Here is a 25,025-nt window from a genome sequence, read left to right on the forward strand (position 1 = left end):
CTCTTACAACCCCTCAAGATCAAGAGTCTCAAGCTCTACCAACTGAGCCAGCCAGGTACCCCATCATTTTATATAATTTTAAGAAATTTTAGTAACAGTAGTTATTAGCTTTGTCATGTTATTGGAAGTACACTAATCTCGTGGCTATACAATTGCAAGCAAATGGATGTGGACAGCAGGTGTAATAACAGCCCTGATTCTGCTTCCATCAAGTTCAATTTCAAAATGAAGTTACCTGCCATTTTGATTGGGATTTTAAAGTCAAATTCTCATATGAATCCTAGTCTCCCATAAATGTAGCACTTTTTTGCCAGTATGCAGATTGATTTTGTTCAAGTGGTCCCATCTAAAGCCTGGTCTGTAGGAAGGGTGGCTATGTGCGGCAGTGGAAGAACAGGAATACATGCAGGTCTTTGAAGCAGGCACATCTCAATCAATGTCAAGTCTATTACTTCGCACTGCGTGATATTTGGTACTTACATAACCGTGTGTCTCTTTTTCTATATTTTTGAAGTGAGGATATTAATATATACTTCAAAGGGTGGTTGTGGAGACATTTAACAAATTTAAAGTACCTGCTACATATTAAGCATTTGGTAAATAATTGTTAGGTTGTTGCTGCCACTTCTATTATTTTCATCATCAGCAGAGTAGGTGGCTGTAATATACCAGGGCATACCCATATATGTTACAGAAAAAAGATGCAACTTTTGAAAATAAATTTGGAATTTTTTAAAAATAGGAATATATTTTCTTGTCATACTGACTCCTCCATGGAAGGCTGTGCTAATTCCAACTTCCCTATAGTATATTTTAGATGCCAACTCTATGATCATGGTCTCCCAAGAGTCACATTTAACTAATTTCAAATATAAACTTTTGTATTAACTTAATAGGCTATAAAAATGACATGTTTATTCAAAGACATATATCTGTGACAAAGGAATAGATATGCAATTTTAGCACAGCAGGACATGGAGGAATTAAAAATTGACATCATCAAAGTCAATTTTAGTAATACGTAAAACTTTAAAGTTCCATCAGAAAGCCAAAGATCAGTGTCGTTCACAGTTTTAATAAGAACTTAAAACGGTAAATATGTCTGGAGTACCTGGGTGGCCCAGCTGGTTAAGTGACTGACTCTTGGTTTCAACTCACGTCATGATCTCACAGTTTGTGAGATGGAATCCCCCGTGGGGTTCTATGCTGACAGAGGAGCCTGCTTGGGATTCTTTCCCTTGCTCTCTGCCCCTCCCCACCTTTGCACTCCCTCTGTCTCTCAAAATAAATAAATAAACTTTTCAAAAAGGTAACTATGTCTTCTTGCTAATTTTAGAGGATTTTTATTTCTTTTAAAGTTTTAAACTTCAAGTCGATTGACACTGTAAAGCACTTTGTTTCCACCGAGGTTCTTTATTCTCCCTGTACACTGGATTTTGCTGTAAAAGGGGTTTGGACACCTTATCTCTAATTAAGTCTAAGAGAGAAGAGAGATGATTAAAAATCTGTCACTTTTAATTTCAAAGATGGGCTGATGGTAGCTGGAGAACAAAGGTATAAAAATCTTCTATTCAATTGTTGCTTTGAAAGTACATAATTTATACTTTACCTAAAAATCCCCTGGAGTGATAAGGAAAAGTTTGAGTGTCTCTCCTTATCTACACAGCCTGGATAGAGAGTTGCTGTGTATTCTCAAGTTACAGACTTCTAGAGTTTACTCAGATTTCCTACTTGTTCTATGTACTTGCCTTTATTAGTGTGGAATGTGAATATTTTATCAGCCAAGTTGTGATGTCTTCACATTTCTGTTTTATGGACCACATATTCCTTTTTTACATTCCAAATGCCCTGTCTTAGATTACAAGCTCTAAATAACCGAGGACCATGAATCATACAAGCAAGTGCTTTCTGGACATTTCTTGGATACAGATGACTCTTAGTTCCCTGGGAACAGTCTAGCATTGATTTTTTGTAATATTATGCTTTGTGTGCCTATCTTAACATCCAACACACCCAATGTCCCCTAATAACCTGAGATTGCTCCTGTTGTAATTTTCTATGCTAGGAAACAACATAGAGTTCCTTTTGTTTTCAGCTTCAGCGTAAAACTGGGCAAGTACAGGTATCTGACACAAAGGTCACCCATCCACAAATTAACCCATGAAAAAAATCCTGTGCAAAGGGCTTTACAAATAGGAAGGAATTTATTTGGCTTAGTCAATCAGATTGGCTGTCCACCAAGTCCTTCCAAAAAATTTGAAGAGGACAAATCAGGGAAGTGAATATTGCCAATCTGAAGAATTAACAGAAAGGTTATAAATGTGAATCCATTCACAAATGATGATGAAGATGATGATGATGATGATGATGATGATGAGAGCAGTAATCGTGGTATTGGTGGTAATGATCATCATGATAGGGGGTCACTTAAGTTTTATCACTTAACTATGCGCTACTCCTTACAAATATTAACTCATAAGCTTCACAATAATCCTATGGTGTGAGTAGTTCTATTTTAAAAATAAGCAAACTGAGATCAACAGGTAACTTGCTGAATGTCAACAGCTGTAAGTGTCAGAAACAGGATTCAAACTTGGGAGTCTAACTCCAAAAATTTTTCTCTCTTTTTTTTCAATTATCTTAGAATCAGACATGGGGAGACATGTCCAGGTATGACTTTATAAAGTCCCCTTTTCTCTAAGTCCATCCATGCTGTTGCAGTTGGCAAAGCTTTAATCTTCTTTATGGCTGATTAATTATTCCATTGTATATACAGACCACATCTTCTGTACCCATTCATCTATTGACAGAAAACTGGGCTGCTTCCAGAATTTAGCTATTATAAATAATGCTGCAATAAATAAAGGGGGTACATACAATGCTAAGTGAAGTAAGTCAGAAAAAGACAGACACCATAGGATTTCATTCATATGTGGACTTTAAGAAACAAAACAAATAAACAAAGAAAAAAGAGAGACAAACAAAAAACCAAACTCTTAAATATGGAGAACAAATTGGTAATTGCCAGAGGAGAGGTGGAGGGGGGGATAAGGTGAAATAGATAAAGGGAATTTAGAGTACATTTATTTTGATGATCTCTGAGAAATGTACAGAATTACTGAATCATTGTATTGTGCATCTGAAACTAATAAAACACTATAAGTTATATGTTATATACGTATACTGTCTGTATGCTAATTATACTTGAATAAAAATTTTAAAATAAATAAAAGTTTAAAAAAATAAAAATCCCTACTTCCTGTAAGTACATGAGCTTTATAGAGTGGATGACTCCACTCTGAGGGAAATTTTTATGTTCTCTATCCATTCATATTTACACAGGACTTTAACCAAACCTTAGATATATATAGTGTTTCCACCTATGCAACTCATTAAAAGAAACACATGTTCATACTTCTAAAAAAAGAAACACATATTAATAATCAATCACTGATTAAAAATATCCATATGTAAAAGCTTAGACTTGGACTGTGGTAATTTCAGTGTACAAAGGTATTTTTTAGACTATCAGAGGATTTTTTAAAATAATATTTTATTTTCAGCTCTTTTTTTTTTTTAACTACCTTAACCATTACTTGATACACATTGTCCTTAATAGGAAAAGAAGTAAGCACATATTTCATATTTTACCAGAGACAAATGATTCAAAACTATTTACTTTATAAATGTTAAATTTTCAGGGGCGCCTGGGTGGCTCAGTCGGTTAAGCGGCCAACTTCGGCTCAGGTCATGATCTCGCGGTCCGTGAGTTCGAGCCCCGTGTCCGCTCTGTGCTGACAGCTCAGAGCCTGGAGCCTGCTTCAGATTCTGTGTCTCCCTCTCTCTGACCCTCCCCCGTTCATGCTCTGTCTCTCTCTGTCTCAAAAATAAATAAACGTTAAAAAAAAAATTTTTTTTTAAATTTTCACCATTAAAGAAATACAGCCTTTTCAATGAGAATAATTCAGAGAATGGGAAGTAAGGGCAAAACTTGGAAGCCAGGTGTCCATCACAAACACCTCCAAACTGGACAAGGGCAGAGAATCACTTAAATACTTTCGCTTCAGAAGATTTTTCCAAATGACTGTCATATGGGTAATTCTTTACTAAAACATTATTTTCAAAAAAATTATAATTATCTGATTTTTTTCATTTATTTTTTTATTATTACTACTTTTGTTTTGAAAGAAAGAGAGAGAGAGAGAACAACTGGGGAGAGAGAGGAGAGAGAGAATCCCAGTTAGACTCCCCACTGTCAGCGCAGAGCCTAACGTGGGGTTTGAACTCACAAACTGTGAGATCATGACCTGAGCCAAAGTCAAGAGTCAGACACTTAACTGACTGAGACACCCAGGTGCCCCTCCCATTTATTTTTGTAGGCAAGTAATTGGTTAGATACAAATGCTGTATCTAAGACAACATCCCTCCCCGAAATTTTCCGTGCATGTTCCTGTTCCCAAAGGACATTTATGGTCAACATCATTCATTCATCCATTCATTCATTCATTTAGTAAATATTCACAGCCTATTTACTATGTGCCCAATACTGTTTTAAGTATGGGGAATACATAAAAGGGAGAAATAAAGATTAAAGTTGTAGCTATCATTGAATTCACTATCCAGTACATGACAAAACAAACCAGTATATATGTTGTATGTCAGACAGTGAAAGAAGTACTATGGAGAAAAATAAAAAAGAGAGGTGAAGAGGTTTATATGTGGGTTAGGAATGGTGTTGCAGTTTTAAGCAGGGGAATTAGTGGTGGCCTTCCAAAGAATTTGACATTCGGAAGAGCAAGTGTGTCAGAAGAGGAGATGTGGGGGGCATGACATCTGAAACTAGAAGGAAACTAGACCTAAAGTTAAAATATCAATTTATTTGAGAGTAAAAAAAAAAAATGTCACCATGTAATATATAACACTTCAATGTCAGAATAGATTATAAAATTATAATATAGGTGCACCGGGGTGGCTCAGTCAGTTAAGTGATGAACTCTTGGTTTTGGCTTAGGTCATGATCTTCCAGTTTGTGAGTTTGAGCCCTGCCTCCAGCTCAGCACTACTGGTGTAGAGCCTGTCTGGGATTCCCTCTCTCTCCCTCTCTCTCTCTCTGCCCCTCCCTTGCTCAGTCTCTCTCTCTCTCTCTCTCAAAGTCAATAAATAAAATTTTGAAAAAAAGCTGTAATATAAAGCTATGCATGTGAGGGGACTTCCACTCTACTTTATAAATTTCAAATCCGCCTACCTGACTTCTTCATTTGGTAGTCTAATAGACATTTTAGACACGACATATGTAAAATTAATTTCTCATCTCCTACCATCTCCAATATGCTCAATTCATTCTCTCCCATAGCAACACAAGTGGCAAGTCCACATTCCCAGTTCTCAAGCCAAAAATGGTGTGCTGTCCTTGACTCTTTTCTCTCTCTCATACTCAGTATCTAATTCTTCACCACATTCGGTTAACTCACCACTGCCATATATGCTCGCTCAATCAACAACTCTCAGCTTCTCCATTTCTAAAACCCTTTCTCGGCCTCTATGATTTCTCACCCAGATAACAGCAATGGCATTCTACATTCCTGCTTCCTCCTGTACCACTTCTCAGACTGTTTTCAATACAGCACTCAGAATGACCCCTTTAAAGCATAAGTCATATCATGTCACTCTCTGGCTCAAAGCCCTCTGCTCGCTTCCCATCCTACTCAAAATAACAGTAAATTTCTTGCAATGGTTTATGTTCCTTACAAGATCAGCCTTCCTTTTTAGTGTCAGATCTCCTCTTGCCTCACTAACATTTGCCTCCAAGGCATTTCTACTTGCTATTTCCCCTGCTGTGAATTCATCAATGAGTAGAAAACACTCTATTTAAAGCTTGGTGGAAGGCTTATTTCAGTAACTAGCAAGTAAGTCACATATAAATATCACAATATATCACTTAAATTCCTGTGGCCTTATAAATAACTCCAGACATAAATTTTTGGGTTACTCAATAATGTTAAAAAATAGGATATGTACATTTATAAAGCCCAAGGTTCAACTCTATAGTTAAATAAAATAGTGAAGAGATTTAGTCTTAAATTATAGACATTGTAATTACAGTAAAAAGATGTAATACTGGATATACTTTTTTTTAAGTGAACTCTGTGTCCAGTGTGGGGCTTAAACTCAGGACCCTGAGATCATGAGTCACACACTCTACTGACTGAGCCAGCCAGGTGCCCCTACACTGGATATACTTACTTCCTCCTCTCACTCTAAAATATATTACCTCACTGGTGACAAGAATGATAATAAACAGTAATAAAATGATATCTTTTAAATATTATTAAGTAGAATTTGTATTTGAGATTAATTATTTTTAAAAATAAATAAGACACTTGAATAGGAACAGAGACAAATATACCTGGCATTTAATATTAGTTACTAGGCATTAATTTTAACTTGGAATTTCCCAGAAATCAAGGCAGGGTGAAAATATATGTATTTTAATATAATTCCATTACTTGATAAATGTTTAGATATTTGTCAACAATTATACTTGGATTGAAATCTCAAGATGTATTTATTAACAGAATTCTACTGTAAGAATTTTGGGATAAAATAATATGCAATGTTTTAAACTTAATTTTCTTTGCCCAGATTTTTATACACCAACTTCTTTAATCAATGGAATGATACTAAATCTCAATTTGAGTAAAGAATTTGAATAAGAAAAAGGTGACACTGTTCAAGTACACTACTTCATGATAAATAGAAATACAGCATAGTGACCTTAGCATATAAAAATCCAAAAGGACAGGGTGCCTGGGTGGCTCAGTTGGTTGAGAATCTGACTTTGGCTCAGGTCATGATCTCACAGTTGGTGAGTTTGCCACAGTTCATGAGTTTGATCCCCACATTAGGTTTGCTGCTGTCAGCACGGAACCTGCTTCAGATCCTCTGTTCCCCTCTTTCTTGACCCCTCTCTCTCTTTTTCTATATCTCTCTCCCTCTCTCTCTCAAAAATAAATAAAAATTTTTAAAAATCCCAAAAGGAGTAAGTAATCTGTCCTTTAGATGGTCTGTCAGCAGAAGGTTTTGTATCATTAAATCAAAAGGACTAAGTGTAAAGAAAACTTCATGGAAATAAAGGGAGTTGAGTTCATCTTGAAAAACTTTTGTACTGGAGGGAATAAAAAAGACAAAAGGTTGACAATTCAGACATGGAAAAGATCACAAACACAGCCTCGGGGATAGCCCTAATGATCAGGAACACAAGAATCATTTCCACAAATAAAAAACAGATTTTTGGATTTGTATGCTTTATAGAGCCAGGAACAAGGGGGCACTGTAAAGGACTTTAGCAAAAAAAGGCAGAGCAATTAATGTTTATGCTAGCAGGAACTAGGTAGTAGAGAGCCACTGAATATTTCAGAGTAGTGACCTAGCAATTTACAGTAAGATTTATCTGGCACAAGTAGGTACAAGCGTTGGAAGAAAGAGCAAGAAAGAAATTAATGAAATCCCCTAGGGTCAAAATATGGAGGAACTAGTATAGATTTGAGGCAAGGTGTCTTACCAAAGGAAGGTTCTCTTCATGCTCTCTCATATACCTGTACCAGCCAGTGTGTGATGTTCTGTAAACAGAACACTAAATGAGACTAAAACCATGTTCCCTGCACTAATGAGGTTTAGTGAGGTTTAATGAGTGGAGAAGAAAAGCCATTATGTAAGAAATTATGCATGAACAATGAATGTCATGATATGGGAATCTCCATGTGTTACATTCAGATTCAGGCCTGAATGTTGGAAGGAAACTACACTTAGATTTGTATTAGTGAAGTCTAGGTTAATCTGGGATTGTAATGATGAGCAGGTATTTATTGGCAAAGAGAAGGAGGATGGGGAGTTGAGGGAACTGTATGCCTCAGAGAGAGATGTGACGGAGAGCCTGGTGCTTATAGGAAGGAAGACTTCCATATACAAGAAGGGGTGGGAGAGAAAGTGTGAAATATGAGGCAGGGAGCAGAACCTGGTTCTCTTACATAGGGCATTAAAGGACCAGATTTCATGCTAAGGGCAAGGGGAGACACTGACACCTTGAAGGGGTTTTATGCATGGTGATAGATGACAGATTTAGCGCTTTAGAAATATGATCTCAAGTTCAAGTGAGAGAATGGAAGTTTACTAAAGGCAGGAGACAATTTAGGAGCCCTCTAAAGAAAATCTAGGACCTAAACTAAGATAGTGACCCAGATGGCGTTAACATTATCCTCAGCTTGACTAAATTTTAGACAGGCTTCTTTCCAACTCTAGGCACCTGACCTCCCTTTTCTTAATGGCAATTACAAAACTTGTAATTGTAAATTCTTTCTTTGCATCTTTAAGATGCAAGTAAATATTCTAAATGCTTCTCAACAGCTTTACAAACAAGGAATATCTTTCTCAAAAACCAGGGAACTATCTCGTTGAAATGCAATTGTCAAGGAAGATAGAGCCTCTACCTCCCAGGCTCTGTGGGAGGGCAGCTACCTAACTTTAGAGGGCACCTTGCTCCAAGGTGTATACGTACCTGCTGTCATGAAGACAGAAAAAAAATTCACTTTTCCTTTGGGTAAAGCCAATTAGCAAAAATGAATGGCCTACAATCTCTGTTACCCTATCTCTGAAAAACTTTCAGCTCTTTGTTCTAGGAGAGTCGAATTCAGACAAAGTTCTAGTTTCCCTCCCCTACTGCAATAGCCTTGAATAAAGTCTTCCCTTCCTGTTCAATTTCTCCCCGTGTGAAATTTTCTTTGAAAGTAGTGATAGTGGAGGTAGTTAAAAAACAGACAAGTTCTGAAAATATTTAGAAGATAGTAAAGCTTGAATGTGGTGTATGACTAGCTGTGGAAGGGAGTAAAAAAAATATATTCCCAGGTTCAGATGTGTTAGATCCAAAGTACAGAAGTGTTATAAGGGGTATAGGAGTTAAAGGAGATTCGTGGGATAAGGTGATGCATTCAGGCTTGGGAACAGTGAGTGCCACAGGAGCCTATAAGCCATGAGAGGAGAGGAAACCACAGGCCTGCAATGTAAGTAGCCAGAGCTCATGAGACAGGACGTGGCTACATTCACTTACCTATGTAAGACATTTGAAATCTTGGGACTCTATGAGAGTGTTCAGGAAAACTGGGAAGGATTGGAGGACTAGAGGGCTTAGATCAGAACTTCAGTGAACCCTAATGTTTGCAAAGTGGATAGAGGAAGAGGAAACCATGAAGCACTGAGAATCGTTACCCAGAGAGACAGGAAAGCAGAGTTACTGCCAAGTACACAATAGAAATTAAAGAAGCCAATGAAGAGAAAACGCACTGCCTAGTGTAGTGCTGCTTGAATAATGTAATTTCATCCAGGCTTATGCAAGTTGTGTTTTTCATAGTAACCTAAACCAAATTATATCATGAAAAAGGTAATGAGGTCGTGTCTTACCATATTTTGTATGTTAATTTAGTATAAGCTTGAGTTATTGAGAGTGTATTCTGATAATAAATGGAGCCTATTAAAATGCTTCCAATTTTTGGGGCGCCTGGGTGGCGCAGTCGGTTAAGCGTCCGACTTCAGCCAGGTCACGATCTCGCGGTCCGTGAGTTCGAGCCCCGCGTCAGGCTCTGGGCTGACGGCTCAGAGCCTGGAGCCTGTTTCCGATTCTGTGTCTCCCTCTCTCTCTGCCCCTCCCCCGTTCATGCTCTGTCTCTCTCTGTCCCAAAAATAAATAAAAAAACGTTGAAAAAAAAAATTAAAAAAAAAAATAAAATGCTTCCAATTTTTAAAATAAACCACCCATTCATGGCAATTTTTCTATTGTCATGATGGAGAATATTCAGCTTGCTGCATTTTAAAAAAGCAGCAAGGAGGACTTTCTCCTAATCACCAACATGAAGTTAGAGTGTACATGGCTATTTTTTTTACCCCAAGAAACATCTTCTATATTTTAAAATTTGATATGCTCCAATTCATTTGCTGCATTGACATTTTGAGGCTGTGTCCAGTAACCTAGGCAACTGTTCTTATTTCTGTCCTAATTTTCTTCTATGTATAGAACTTATATAGAATCAATGTTCTCAAAGATATTCTTTAAGGCAGAGCAGATTTACAAGTTATATGCTTTTAAGGGAATATAACATTCAAAATATGACAAATCTTAATCAAAGACTACATGTTACACTGTCTTTACTTTTGGGTCAACAGTAAATATGATGAATAATCTATCTTCAAAAAGGTGGTATAATTTTTTGCTGAAATATGCTCTGACTACAATTGAAATTATAAATCTTTAAGAGTTTTGTTTTTAATGTTATGGTCACTAAACTGAATTTCAGCACTTAGAGACGACAGCTTCAAGTACTTGCAAATAAAAATCTGGCCTTGATGGGATGCCTGGATGGCTCAGCTGGTTGAGCATACGACTTCGGCTCAGGTCGCATTCTTGCAGTTCATGAGTTTGAGTCCTGCATCAGAGCTCGCTTGAGATCCTCTGCCCCCTGTCTCTCTGCCCTGCCTCACTTCTCACTTGTGCGCTGTCTCTGTCTCTCTCTCTCTCTCTCTCAAAAACAAATAAACATTAAAAAAGAAAACCTGGCTTTGGTCAGTAATGTTAAATGAGTTCCCTTTTTCACTCTTCATCTACAAGACAGTATGATCAAAGTTTAAATTGTGCGAGACAGAACAAAATCTTTTATTTTTTGAGACCTATTGGCTTTCAAGCTGTATAGGCAGAGGAAAGAATCACTAGGACATACGTTCTAAGGAATAGAGAAATAAACGACAATTTTATTTCATTTTTTTATTTAATTCCAGTATAGTTAACATACAGTGTTATATTAGTTTCAGTTGTACAATAGAGTGACTAAACAATTCTCTACATTTTTCAGTGCCATCAAGATAAGTGTACTCTTAATCCCCTTTCACCTATTTCACTCCCCTATGATAACCATCAGTTTGTTCTCTAAGTTAAGAGACTGTTTTCTGGTTTTTATCTTTTTTAACTTTGTTCATTTGCTTTGTTTCTTACATTCCATATATGAGTGAAATCATATGATATTTGTCTTTCTCTGACCAACTTATTTCACTTAGCCTTACACTCTTTGGATCTATCCATGTCGTTGCAAATGGCAACATTTCACTCAAGAAAACGCAGTTTTAAGTGACTATTTGCAAAACTGATTTTAACGTGCATCCTATAAATATCAGGATGAATTTTCTTTTTCTTTTGTTTTTGCCTACATACCGCAAACTTTGGAAATTAAGCCCTATATAATTTGATGAAGATAAATGAGGACTGTGAGAGAGAGAAGAAACAACAGATAACCACAGTACCAAAATTCCACAAAGAAAAGAACAAAACAAAACAAAACCTCACAATGCAGGGCCAGCCATTCAATAATGAACAAAATAAGAACTTGACAATTATTGGGTCAATTCTCTGCTTTATCCTACTATCAAGAGTTTTTTGTTTTGTTTTGTTTTTTTGTGATCGCTATTTCAGTTGTACATGAGGTATGTGAATTAGATGTACATGAAAGTGCAAGCATCATTAAAAATCACATTAATGCCATCTTCCTTCTAACCTGAAAAAGCAGTTTCTGATAAGTCCTTCTCCTAAGGAAAAAAACTCCTTCAAAGGACTTTGGTAATAGAATTTCCAGCATGTCAAAATGTTTCACACCACAAAACCAAGAAACCAAAGGAGTCTCATACTAGAAGACTGAGACTTGCCTTGATGAAGCTTCTTGAGCTACTCAAAAGGAAGCCAAAGCATAATACTACCACACAAATCTACATTTATCATGACATTCATTTTTTTTAGAAAAATCACAATGTATTGAGCACTTCCTATGTGCCAGAAAATGAACTGAAATTTTTCATGTACCTAGTTTAATGTTCAAGAAAAACAAGAAAATAGATACTATTATCTGGAGAGTATTATCTAGATAGCAGATACTATTATCACAATTTTACAGATGAGAAAACAGTTAGAAATGTAAATAATGTGTTCAGTGTCATATGGATAATAATGGGTAGAACCCAGATTTGAATCAAGGCTTATATAACTCCCAAGTTCATACATCTGTACATTATAAGGCAATGCTAGTGGAGATCAGCCACTTGCTAACCCATTCCACTCGCAAAACTCTCTTTCAATCTGTTCTACTAAATCTCTCTAAAACCACAGTTGTCCTTCAGGTAGGCATGGGAAACATTTTTAGCCATCACCCTGCTGGCACTATTTACTTCCTGGGAGCCCCTTGCTACTGCTGCCCCTACTGCAGACAGTAAATGAGAGGAAGGGTGGAAATCTAGATATCAAAATACTCCCTGGATTGAAATATGACAGAGGCCATTGTGATAAGAGACTGAGGTTTCTGGATTCTGTGCTTGGAGACCCAGGATTGTTGTCCTACAAGGTCTGACACTGTCTGACTCTATCTGATTAATACTCCATTTCTTCAAGGTGAAGTGATTCACCAGGGAGACTGTCAAGCCACCAGGGATGACTGTCCAGACATCACCATGTAGTTTCCAAATGGTAATCAACAAAATAATTTGGTTATTAACGGAAGATTGTAATGTTGAGACATTTTGAAACTTGTGAGACTTAAGCAGATTTGATACTTAGGTTTATAGTTTTCAGTTTCAAAAGTCATTTTTCTAGTAGAGGACTTATAATATCAACTCCATTATACTGGCTGTAACAATAGGAGGGCAATGAGATCTTATGGGATGTAAGATTCTACCCAAATTTGCTGGGCTGTACTGGAAAGAGAGTGGTTTGTGCCAGAAGACCTGGGATTTGGTTCCAGTTGACATGATATCTACAAACTATTGAACTTCTTTGAGTTAAATTCCCTAATTAGTAAAATCAAGGAGAAAAAAAAAAAAAACACAGGGCTTTTGTGAAATAAGACACCAACTGGGAAACATTCTGTAAGCTGTAAATGTTAAATGATAACTGGCACTCTTGTTTAAATAGAAATGATGAGTTAGCATGTATTTAGTATAATCTTTTAGAAAGCTTTTAGGACTTACCAAAAAGTCATCTTATCAGTAAGTTTGGGAATTTGATGATCTTAACAGGAGTCTATTTTCATGTCTCTTTCAAATTAGAGTTTTTAAGATAACAGATTTCTATTTCATACTTGGTAAGAACATGAACAGAATAAACAATTAGAGCTTTAAAGAATGTTCTATAAATCTATAGCAAAATCACACTCTATACCACTGTGGAATGCCTGATTACTGGATATAATCACAGTATTGGTCCAGTGAGTATCCGTGTTTAATAATTAAGATAATCACTAATTTCCACTTCTGTTCCTCTGCTACTTCATAAGGCATGCACTATTGGTCTTTTAGTATTTCACTCTCATTGACCATGGACTCTAAATCATTATTTGTTGGTTATACACCTTTACAATGCCCAGTGGCATTTGCCACTGATGACAACAATAACAGATGATATTGAGCCACAACTACTGGCAGTGAAGTGCAGAGAGGAAAATGATAATAAATAACTGTCATCCCATTACTAAAAAGTACCTGAAATTCGTTCTACTCCGTGTTCTATACAGCAGAGTCTGCATTATTCAAGAATCAAGAAAGCATTTACTCTTTAATAAGAGCAGCCAGCAAAAAGGGACCCAAATGCATGTCTGATTCAGTGACCAGAAATTCTCATGAAGCATGGCATGTATTCAAAAAATTCTCAACAGAGTCCACTTCAAAATTTTACGGTATCTTCCCAAATTGGATGGTATCAGGGAAATGTGTCAAAAGATATACTCAGTCCAATGGATACAGACTTCAGGAATGCTGGATAGAATACAGAGATAGAGTATCAAATGTATATGAGATTGAGCATAGAAATATATTCCAAGCACAGAGACACAACTATGGAGAATATGGAGCCTGTTGGGGATGCAAGATGCCTAAGAGAGCTCATAAAACATAGGTAAACGTCATCATTTTGGTCAGGTGTTTTGGGTGAGGGACAGTTTAAACTGGCCTGCCATGAATGCAAAATCTGTAGTAATGAACTCACAAGACAGATATCCAATAAAAGGTTGTTATTTGAGTTAAATTGTCTGTACTGTACCTAATTACTCTTTAAATTTAAAAGAAAATTTGTATCCTTCCTCCATTTCTCAGATGACTGCAGCACCTTTTACTCTCTTCTCTTCCATTCCATTGATGATGAATCAAGTTTAATGGGGTGGTGGTGGTTTGTTGCTTGTTAATAAAAGATTCATTCCACTAACTCTGTATTTTAAGTAAATTGATATGTGGTAATCACTAAAGTTCTTAATCAGAAGACATAATCCACTTACTAGACAAGTTATATAAAGCTGTCTGTGCCTCAGTGATCTTATTAGTAAAACTGGGATAATGTATCAATATATCAAAGTTAATGTGATATTTAGTTTATATACTGTGACTATCTTTTCTCGTTTTCTCCCAAAAGCAGAGTCTAAGAATGGAAGGTAGCTTATTCTGGGATGAAATCTTGGGGAACAGAACTGGGAACCTGGGAAGGATGGATATGGAAAACAAGGAGGGCAATTCCAAAGATATATTATCAAGCTGGTCACCATGGTACTGGTGGGGCTTGATCTCCCTCTGAATCCTTTGAGTACCTATGGAAAATGCAAAATAGTCCATCCAAGGAATATAAGAGTATTCACCAAGGTTATTCTGTGGAGTGTTAATGCTTCACACAAGATTGTGCATGTATTAGAATATCTGAATAGCTTCCTGAGGGATTCCACACAGCAATTTCAGAGAAGCCTCAAGGCAGGAAGTGAATAAAATCTAAGATATTCACATTTTATACAGAGAGATTTACTAGAGCAGAGAGTGGTCAGGTTGAATATAACATTGTTCCCAGTAGATGTGATGGGAAGGGATCTATCTTGCCACTAGGTAGTAGTGAGGGTGTTGCCCAGGGGCATTCCAAATGAACTGGCCTGTCAGGGAAATGTGCATAGTGGAACACAAATCCAGAATGCAGAGAAGTTTTGGGATGATTTCTACAAGGTTAGAAGCAGTGCCTTCTATGAAAGATTCTTAAGATCCAGGACCATGGAGATCATCAACGTCTTAACCTACTATAATCAGGTGGCCATCTAGCTGGTCTGTAACCCCAGTGAAGAACAAAAATACAAATCAAACAGTAGTAATAAGAAGCTTAATTTCTTGGCATATAATTATAAAGTTTATAAAACACTTTCATATGCATTACCTTCTTTGAGGTTATTATCTTTGAGGTTATGCTGTGAGAAGGTAAGATATTATTCTTCTCATTTTTCAGATGAAGTACTTTGAAGTTTCTAAGTTTTAAGGTCTTAACCAAGGCTTCATTGTATACATGTGATGATACAGAATGAGAAACATGGCATGTTTATCCTAATCCCGGCATCCTAAAAGTTACCTTTATTGTAACAAAATTTTCTCCTATCAATTACTCTGTATGTCCTGACAACTACCCTCCACCTACAGTGGCTCAGCAGCAGCCTAAGTGAATCACTCACTTACTTGAAAGCATGAGCAAACTAGACTATCAGCAAACTTTATTCCCAATCCCATTGCCATTTGTAAAAACTGATCTCTTTCCAAAGATGCCTACTAGATTTGAAGAAAACTTCTTTTAGATGCTGGGTGCCCCCAGGCAGTTCCCAGCATGAACTGGTTTCTAGAGGGCTGGGAAGTAATCCAAATAATCAGCAAGGAATGGAAACTCAAGAAAACCAACATTTCTAAGAAAGCACAGGTGTCGTGACTCATATATATCAATTCTAAGTAATCTGAATATTTGAAAACATGGAACTTTTGGGGAGCCTGGGTGGCTCAGTCAGTTGAGCATCCGACTTCAGCTGTAGTCGTGTCTCACAGTTCATGAATTTGAGCCCCACATTGGGCTCTGCCCTGACAGCTCAGAGCCTGGAGCCTGCTTTAGATTCTGTGTCTCCCTCTCTCTCTGCTCCTCTCCTGCTGGTACTCTCTCTCTCTCTCCCTCTCAAAAATAAATAAATAAACTTAAAAAAGACATGCAACTTTCTTAAATTTATCTTTTTCTATCCACCTCCAAATGTAATGTCACTGAATTTAGCTAATTAATAATAGTAATAATGCTGATGATAATTATACTATCACTACTATAGCTACAAATAATAACTAATGATTACTGAGAACTTACTATGAGCCAAGCCATGTGTTAAGGGCTCTACTAGTTAATTTAGTTATTTGCACAATAATCCACATATAGAGAGTACTAGTACTATCCTCACTTTATAAATCAGCGAACCAAGTTAGAGAAAGGCTGAGTTTCCCAGGTAACAGAGTAAGGGAGTGGCTAATTCAGATGTGTTGCAGGACAATCTAAGCTGCTATACTCTACTGCCTGGCTTTTAGACCCACGTTCCGCAGGCTGGTCTGCAGTTACAAATGATCATTGGCTAGGAAACCAAACTTTCACAGGTTCCCAAGCACTGGGTGCAAGTAAAGTGAGATGCAATACCTCAGAGTAATTCAGAAGTTGTTTAGCATTGTTGGAGGTGTGTGTGTGTGTGTGTGTGTGTGTGTGTGTGTGTGTGTTGAGGGTAAGGGGAGAAGAGGGCAAGGCAGAAAGGAAGAAAAGTACAGGGGTAGTTTCTCAGTTTTCTCCCCTAGAATTACAGAGTATATTTATAACTTCTTGGTTTCTCTTTTCTATCTAAATAAATGTGTGCACATTTGAATTCTATATTCCCATGACTGCTATAAACATCAAAAGTGGCATGGGGTGATTTACTACATGATCAGAAATGGTCTCCCTGTGGGCTTTCAAGGTAAAGGAAATAATTCCTCTCATGCTGTGGCCCATGGATACCGAGGCTCTTCTTCCTGTGCTTCGCAAAACCAGCCCCAGAGCCAGGAGTCCCACCTGTGAGTGCCTACATGATTGACAAGAAGAGGGCACAGCATATAGTTGTCCTCTCAGGGAGGTGACTTACCCGGTCAGTTTTCCCTTCAGTCTGAATGCTGGTGTGACTGCGCACCTCATGTTCCTCTTCCAAGTCAGAAACATCCTCCAGTTCCTCTGGGGTCTATAAAAAGAAAGCAAAGCATTGCTGGTGAGAATGCAAAATGGAAAACAGAGTGACCATACCTCAAAAAGTAAGCACAGAGGTACCAATATGACCCTGCAATTCTACTCCTAGAAAAGAAATGAAAATAAATACATGTCCACACAAAAACTTGTTTAAAAAAACTGTTCATAACAGCACCAATCATAGTAGCCAAACAGTGGAAACAACTCAAATACAAATCTAGTGAGGAATAGATAAACACAATTCTATACAATAAAATATGATTTGGCTATAAAAAGGAATGGGATACTGAGACAGGCTGCAACATAGGTGAATCTTGAAGATATTATGGTAAGTGAAAAGAGTCAGTCATAAAAGACCACATGTTTGCAAGCAGACTGGTGCAGCCACTCTGGAAAACAGTGTGGAGGTTCCTCAAAAAATTAAAAATAGATCTACCCTATGACCCAGCAGTAGCACTGCTAGGAATTTACCCAAGGGATACAGGAGTACTGATGCATAGGGGCACTTGTACCCCAATGTTTATAGCAGCACTCTCAACAATAGCCAAATTATGGAAAGAGCCTAAATGTCCATCAACTGATGAATGGATAAAGAAATTGTGGTTTATAGACACAATGGAATACTACGTGGTAATGAGAAAGAATGAAATATGGCCTTTTGTAGAAATGCGGATGGAACTGGAGAGTGTTATGCTAAGTGAAATAAATCATACAGAGAAAGACAGATACCATATGTTTTCACTCTTATGTGGATCCTGAGAAACTTAACAGAAGACCATGGGGGAGGGGAAGGAAAAAAAAAAAGTTAGAGAGGGAGGGAGCCACACCATAAGAGACTCTTAAAAACTGAGAATATACTGAGGGTTGATGGGGGGGTGAGAGGGAGGGGAAAGTGAGTGGGTGATGGGCATTGAGGAGGGCACCTGTTGGGATGGGCACTGGGCGTTGTATGGAAACCAATTTGACAATAAATATCCTATTAAAAAAATAAAAATAAAATAAAATAAAGATGAAAAAAAAAAGACCACATGTTGATACCATTTGTGTGAAATGTCTACAATAGGCAAATCTATAGAGACAAAATTTGACTGGTAGTTCCTAAAGGCGGGGGTGAGGGAGGAGGGAGTGGGCAATGATTGCTCATGGGTATGCAGTCTTTCTTTGGGATGATCGCAATGTTCTGGAATTAGATAGTGGTAATGATTGCAAGATTGTGTGCATATACAAAAAAAAAAACAGGTACACACACTGAGTTTTAACTTCAAAAGGGTGAATCTTATCGTATATGAATTATATCCCAATAAATTTTGAAAGAAAAAGAAAGCAAAATAAGTAGAAGGAAGTTTTTCTCTCAGTCAAGAGCTATTTGGCTAAACATTATGTGGTTATCACAAACCAAGATGCTTACATGTGATAAAGAAATGGAATATTTACAGTTAAAACAATATAACATTAAAATGCTACCAAAAACTATCAATAAATTAAATTTTCTAGGAATTTAAATAATAAATATATTAACTGCAGTGTCTATCCTAAAGAGCTAACCTACTTCCATTTCTTTTTTTCAATTTCAGCTTAGACGTCTTCTGACAGGGAAGTGTCTAGCTTAGGAAGACCTGGACTGGGTTGGGTCCTCTGCCAAGCTCTTCCCGACCCCTCCACTTCCACTGTCATGATGTTCCCCATACTTGATTGCAGCATTGTTTGTTGAAACAGGCAACCAGTTGTTGTTGCCTCTGTGAGGTAAGAAGTGGGTCTGCCCTGCCTATCGTCATATCACTACAATCAAGCACATCCATGCTTTTGAATGGATAAAGCAGAATTATCAGTGATAGCCAAAAAAGAGTTGGATACGAACAAAGCGAAACATACCAATGGCAACAACAAACCCTTGTCCTAACTGTACTTCCATATTTCAAACTGATTTTATTTGCATTATGTTATTTCTCCTAATTCCTGATTGTCTCTTCATCTTACTGGGGCAATAATTTAAAGATATCTGTTATTATTGCAAATACAAGTAAGAGTATTTAACTTGAATTAAGTTAATATTTGTTTTCCTTTAAATTATATACGAACCCTTTAATACAAAACCCTGGTGTGAAATTCAGAAATCAAACAGGTGTCATGAAAAATAACCAAAAGTGAAGTGAAAGATCTCTTCTACACACCTGGCTGTTAAAGATGGGGGAAGGACAGGGATTGCCTCCTCAGTCCAGCCTTGGTTTCCCTTCAACCTTGGTTTGCACACAGGCCCTTTGTTTATACTGAGGGCTGTGGAGGGTTTCCCTTCCCTTGGGACCACTCTAGAGATGAGAACTTGCAATAATTAGTTCACACTATAGAGTAAAGCTATCTATTTCCTACCACTAATGGCCTCAGATTCTTTCTCATCTCATGGATCTTTAACCAGCACTTCGTTTTCTAAGCCTTGCACTGAGCATCACCCAAAACTCTGCATGTACTGCAACTGACTACTATTAGATATTAATAGTCCCCCTCTTTCCAAGGCCTCTGATACGCTTGAGTAACCCTTATGTATGTTTATCTCTACAGGCAGCCCTTCTTTTCTGCAACTACATGCAGCTATGATCACAGGGCAACTTACTCTCTTTTCGTAGGTGTTAGTAACATTAGTTCACCTCTGTGGAACTTCTACACAATCGTGTGTTTCATTATTAGCCATTTTTGTGTATTTTTCCCACAGTATATTGAGAAAGAATCTTTTCGATTTCCCTCCTTGATACATCACCATCCCCTGAAACATCTGAATAAATTCAGTTATCAAATTCCTTTCCTTGGGTCCTATTGTTTTGCAATTGAAGGCTGTCTGGTGTCCTTACTGTGATCTGTTTCTTATAAATGCCCGCTGTTAATTACTTGGATTATACTTTACAATGAAGTGACATATAACCTCATTGATTCCAGTATTTTATTCAACTCAAAATAAAGTGACTTAACAGAAACTAAGAACTGCTGCTGTCAGAAGTCACAAGTACCATTTTTGTTGGTGATATTGCAGGAAGAGATAAGCCTACCATTTACGCCCACATACTTCTGCGCTGGTGTTTTTGTTTTTGTTTTTTTTTTTTTTTTGCTTGTTTGTTTTTGTCTTTAACACAGGACTATAGTCTTCTTGCAAAGCCACTACAACTGACCTCTTCTTTTCAGGAACAAGATCAGTGGGGGAGTGCTTAAAACACTTGCTGGCAGCATTTTGTTTTCCGTAAGGCAAGCAGTTGGATGGTATTGCAAAAATAAAAAGTCAAATATACAATGCTATAATCTAAATTAAGTGGAAGCTAAGAGAGAAATAAGAGCATTCTAATCCCTTTTGGAGTGATACATTAACTCTTTTAAGCCTCAAGACAAATAATAATAGCGTAAATATTTAAAAGGGAGGAGGAAGGCGGGGCGACCCTCTATTGTACACTCATCTGGCAACTCTGGAAGGTGCAAACATCTGGAAAGTGTGTGTGTGTGTGTGTGTGTGTGTGTAAGTGAGATCAAACTACCTGAGAGCAGTGTTATGTAGTAGAAAGACCCAATAATGTTGAGTAATATAGACCTAAATTTGAATTCTGGCCCTCCAATTAGTGATTGTGGGACCTTGGGCATTTTGTGTACCATTTTAAACTTTGGTTTTCTCAGAACAAAGTTTTGGATAGTACTACCTAACTCCGAAATTTGTCGTGAGGCTCAAATCTACTAAGATGCTGAAAGGAAGAATTGCTTAGCCCACAGATAGCTAGAGTGCAGGAAAAGTATGTTTCTTTCTTTTGTTGTTGTTGTTTTTTTCTCTTGTTTTTTTTTCTCCTCTTTCTCCACTATTCCATTCCTTACCCAACCCTTTATATTTTTGGATAAAATGTTTGCATCAATTTGGTTACCTCCATTTTATTCCAAATTTGTTACTCTGGATTGATGTGATACTCTAGTTACATTCACCCCATTTTGAGTATATGATGTCTTGCACTAAACAGGGTTTAATATAATTCCACACACGTTGTTTTCTCCTAAATTCCAAGTAAAGCTCTCTTTTAACCTGATTTTATTCATATACAAGAATAAAATTATCCCTTAAGTCGGCCTGGCAAAGATTCACTCTCACATAGATTCTCTGTGATGATGGAAACAACTTTCCCTCTCTAAGCTGAGCTGTCTCTAAACTAGACCAAGAGGAAGATACAGATAACCTTTTTTTACTCGAAAGAGTGTTAATAAACTTAGTCATTATTCATATATTTCTCATATTAGAATTCAGGAAACCTTTTCATGTTTTTCTATTTTAACTCTTGCTTGTTGTGAAGCCTTTCTTATGTAGCTCAAAGTGATATGAAATTAGCCTAGTTTCCTCACTTGTAAAATGGCAAAAATATCACCAATAATTCTTAGGGTTATTGTGAGGATAAAATAAGATGATGGACTGGAACATTATTCAGTGACTAGAAAGTCCTGAAGTTTAATATTGTTTATGATTATAATAGATTATCATTAATTTTATTATAAGACCTCACTTTATGTGAAAGAGGCCAGAATCAAGTATAAAACTTGAAAATATTCAGGCTGAGGTTTTTACATAGAAACTGGAGCTGCAATAAACCACAGTGGCACATTAAACTTCAGAGTCAGAATAAATTTGTGGTTTTAATAAATATATATGTATATATATTTACTGAGATAGAAATGACTGCATTTATATGTCTTTTTTCCCAAGGAGCTTCATGCTCTCTACAGACTTTATCTCATTAATTCCTTCAGCATTTCTAGGGAGATGGTACGCAGGGTTATTACACATAAAAATTCACTTGCACAGACTTTATAAATGTTTAACATTAAAATATATGAAAAAAGAAATTTGTAGTCACTGAAAAGGAAAGGAAAAGAGAAACGAAAGAGAAAGAAGGAAAGAAAGAAAAAAAAACAGGAGAAAAAGGATAGTCTAGGAACAGGGGTCACGCTTGACATTTTCCTCTCAAATTAAGGTCAAATTCTAAATCCTACAAGTGACTTAATCATAAATCATACTTCTCCGACTATCCATTGCTGGTTTACTACAATCAAATAACTGCCAGCGCAGTGACAGGAGCAGTCTGACACTCGGGGAAGCTGTTAGGAAGGGCACTCCAGGCCGTCTTCCCAAGCAGGCAGTGGAAAGAGCATGCTCAGTCAGGTCCTGCTAGCTGAGCTGACAGCACAGGATGATTTGGGAATGTCAATGTCAAAAATTCATTTTTATAAGAGAACTAGGTATGTTTGTAATATAATTTCAAGTGATAGAAACCTAAGAAATGCCTTTTTGCTGAAAACACACACAAGCACTTTTTGTACTCTTCAAACATGGCCCACTCATCTGCTCATTCTACATCCCGGTCTTTGGCTCTTTGTATCGACTACTCTATTGCCTGGAATGGTCCTCCTAGACCTCTTACATGGCTGGATCATTCTCACCATAGGAGATCAGATGGCCTATCTTCAGTCTTATCCAGTCTGCCCTGGTCAGTCTATCTAAAAGGAACCCTTTTCCCTACTTCATTTGTTTTTTATATCACCTTGTAATTTTTCATTAGCTCTCTTTTCATGATCATAACCTGAAATTATATTTTTCTTTTGTTTTTTTTTGAAAGGGAATGTGTTTTTGTCTTGTCCCATTAGAACATAACTTTCATGAAAATAAGGATATTGTCTGTCTTGTTCACCACTCTGAGCACCTTGAAACAGCATATACTGTGTGCTCAATAAAAATATCTTAACTGAATAAAGAAATAAATGATTTAATGACTAATAAGCTTTGGCATCAATGTCAGAAGAATGTCATGGGACATTTTTAAGCTACAGAGTAATGTTTAATCCTTTCCCTTCTGCTTTCAATAAGTGTTGAGTTCATGATTCCTTGCTTAAGGGAAAGTTTGAGGCAAAGATTCCTGGATTTTGTATTTTAAAAATAAAGACTATGGAAATTAGAGATAATAGGTTTTGTACAGAGCTCAAGATTCTCAGATTTGGAAGACTAGAATGAAATCTATGGGTCCCATTGAAAGTTCAGTACAGATATAAAAAGACATCAGAGAAAACACAATCTTCTAAACTCAGACCAGAGTTTGAAGTCTTACCAAGGCCTATAAAGTATCATGGAAAGAGCAAGTAGTAAACCTGGAGGAGCTACATGGGCTAGGACAATGGATACTCACTGGTAACTAATTTTAGAAAATTGCAAGAAATTGGTAGGCCTTTCTGATGCGTTGATATAGTCTAAGTCTCTAGAAAAGAGTCTCCAAAACCTAGCTCCGTAAGCATCTTGCTCTGAATAATTCTGGTTGCAAGAAACTATCTTGTATGTTCTTGTATGCTGTGGGATGTTTAGCACTATCCCTAGGCTCTACCCACTACATGAAATAGGACCCTCCCAAATTGTAACAATCAAAAGTATCTCCAGACATTTCCAAATGTCCCCCAGTGGGGAGAGGGTAGGAATCATCCCTGTCTGAGAACTAGAGATCTAGAAGTTTGGTTCACCTGGCCCAACACAAGTGACAGAGGTAAAGGGAGTGTCCAATGACTATTTTTTAAATATCCCATGAGCAAAGTTAAAACTATGTTAACTTAGACATTATAAAAATAAAAAGGTTTTTTTTTTTTTTTTTCCTCGTACATCCGAGTTTGTAGACTGAAGTTCATACCCCATATAATACCATTATGGTTATCAGACAGAAGAGGGCACTGTTCACTCATTTTAGTCTTAACCAAACACCTGGAAGATTATGACAGAAGATTGATGACAATAAAATTACAACCTTGGTCACAGTGTTAATGCCTGCATTTAATAAGCTGCTTCCCTTCTGGGATACTTCTTTCAACTTTTATTAATAACGAAAAATTATTACCTAAATACATGCAGTGATAGTCCAAGTTTGTTTGATCAGTAATAAAGAGGTTAAAAAAATCAAAAGTCACCTCAACTAACATATTTGAATGTCTGTTTTTTATGCATAGAAACACAGGCTATTATGCTAGTTTCTGGGGATCTTGAGACAAAACATAATCCTTGTTCTCAGGAGAGATAAAGGGTAAGGATATTAAATGTAAATAAGAGATATTCCCTAGAGTTACATGGTTTGAGACTGAGATTGAATGGTGAGACATAGAGAAATTTCCTTAGAAATGTCAGGCAGAAGAGGAGAATGAGTATAATATACCTCAAGGTAACCTGGGAAGACATTTATTGTATTATCAGAAAGCTGCTAGGGTTGTGTTATAGTGGTAGATTAATGAACTTGAAGTTAGGATACTTGGTTTTTCATTCTAACTTTGCCACCAATTAGTTGTATGTTGTTAGGAAAATCTCATAATTTTTCTATGCTTCAATTTTCTCATCTTTAAAATATGGGTGGAAAGTCATTAAAATTTTATATTTTCTGTAACTTCTCCAAGTTTTAAGATTTTATGAGTTCATGCATAAACTGAAAACATAACATTAATCTGGATGAAATGTTTTCCAAGTACTAGGAACCTTCAATACTAGGAGATAATCTGGTAAGTCCATTGAGTTCTGTGAAACAAATTCACTCCAATTCATCATATCAATTAGAAATATGGTTCATCTCTGAATACATGTATCTCCTGACTCTCACAAGGAATGAGAAGGCATCTAGTATTATTATAACTCTAGTCCCTAACACAACGCTTGGCAAAAAGTAGGTGCACAATAAATATGGTTTTTAGTGAACTGATACAAGGAAGAAAGTAAATGGGTAAGGAAATAAGGACAGATGTGAATAAAGACATATATTTCTATTTTCAAATGATCTATTAAAATCATTAGTGGTTTTTCTTCTTATAATTTTCCAAAAAATAATTCAAAACCTCCTCTAGGTACTATTATCATCCCTTTATGTTTCACAAGCCATTTCATTCTTCT

General features: G+C 36.8%; 1 protein-coding gene across 8 annotated transcripts in view; it reads right to left on the reverse strand.

Moving 5' to 3' along the window:
* The window catches only part of CTNNA3 (catenin alpha 3), a 1,696,848-nt gene that overhangs the window by 178,788 nt on the left and 1,493,035 nt on the right, over nucleotides 1–25,025 (reverse strand). For all 8 annotated transcript variants that reach the window (XR_006194484.1, XR_006194482.1, XR_006194483.1 and 5 more), the window contains one exon: nucleotides 17,010–17,102. Coding sequence is in view for 4 of the 8 variants with exons in the window: in XM_042908368.1 (XP_042764302.1) it covers nucleotides 17,010–17,102 (93 nt within the window). In the remaining 4 variants the exon portion in view is untranslated. The remainder of the gene's footprint in view (nucleotides 1–17,009; nucleotides 17,103–25,025) is intronic.

This window comes from Panthera leo, chromosome D2 (assembly GCF_018350215.1).
Source record: "Panthera leo isolate Ple1 chromosome D2, P.leo_Ple1_pat1.1, whole genome shotgun sequence".
In the NCBI taxonomy this organism is placed as follows: Eukaryota; Metazoa; Chordata; class Mammalia; order Carnivora; family Felidae; genus Panthera; species Panthera leo.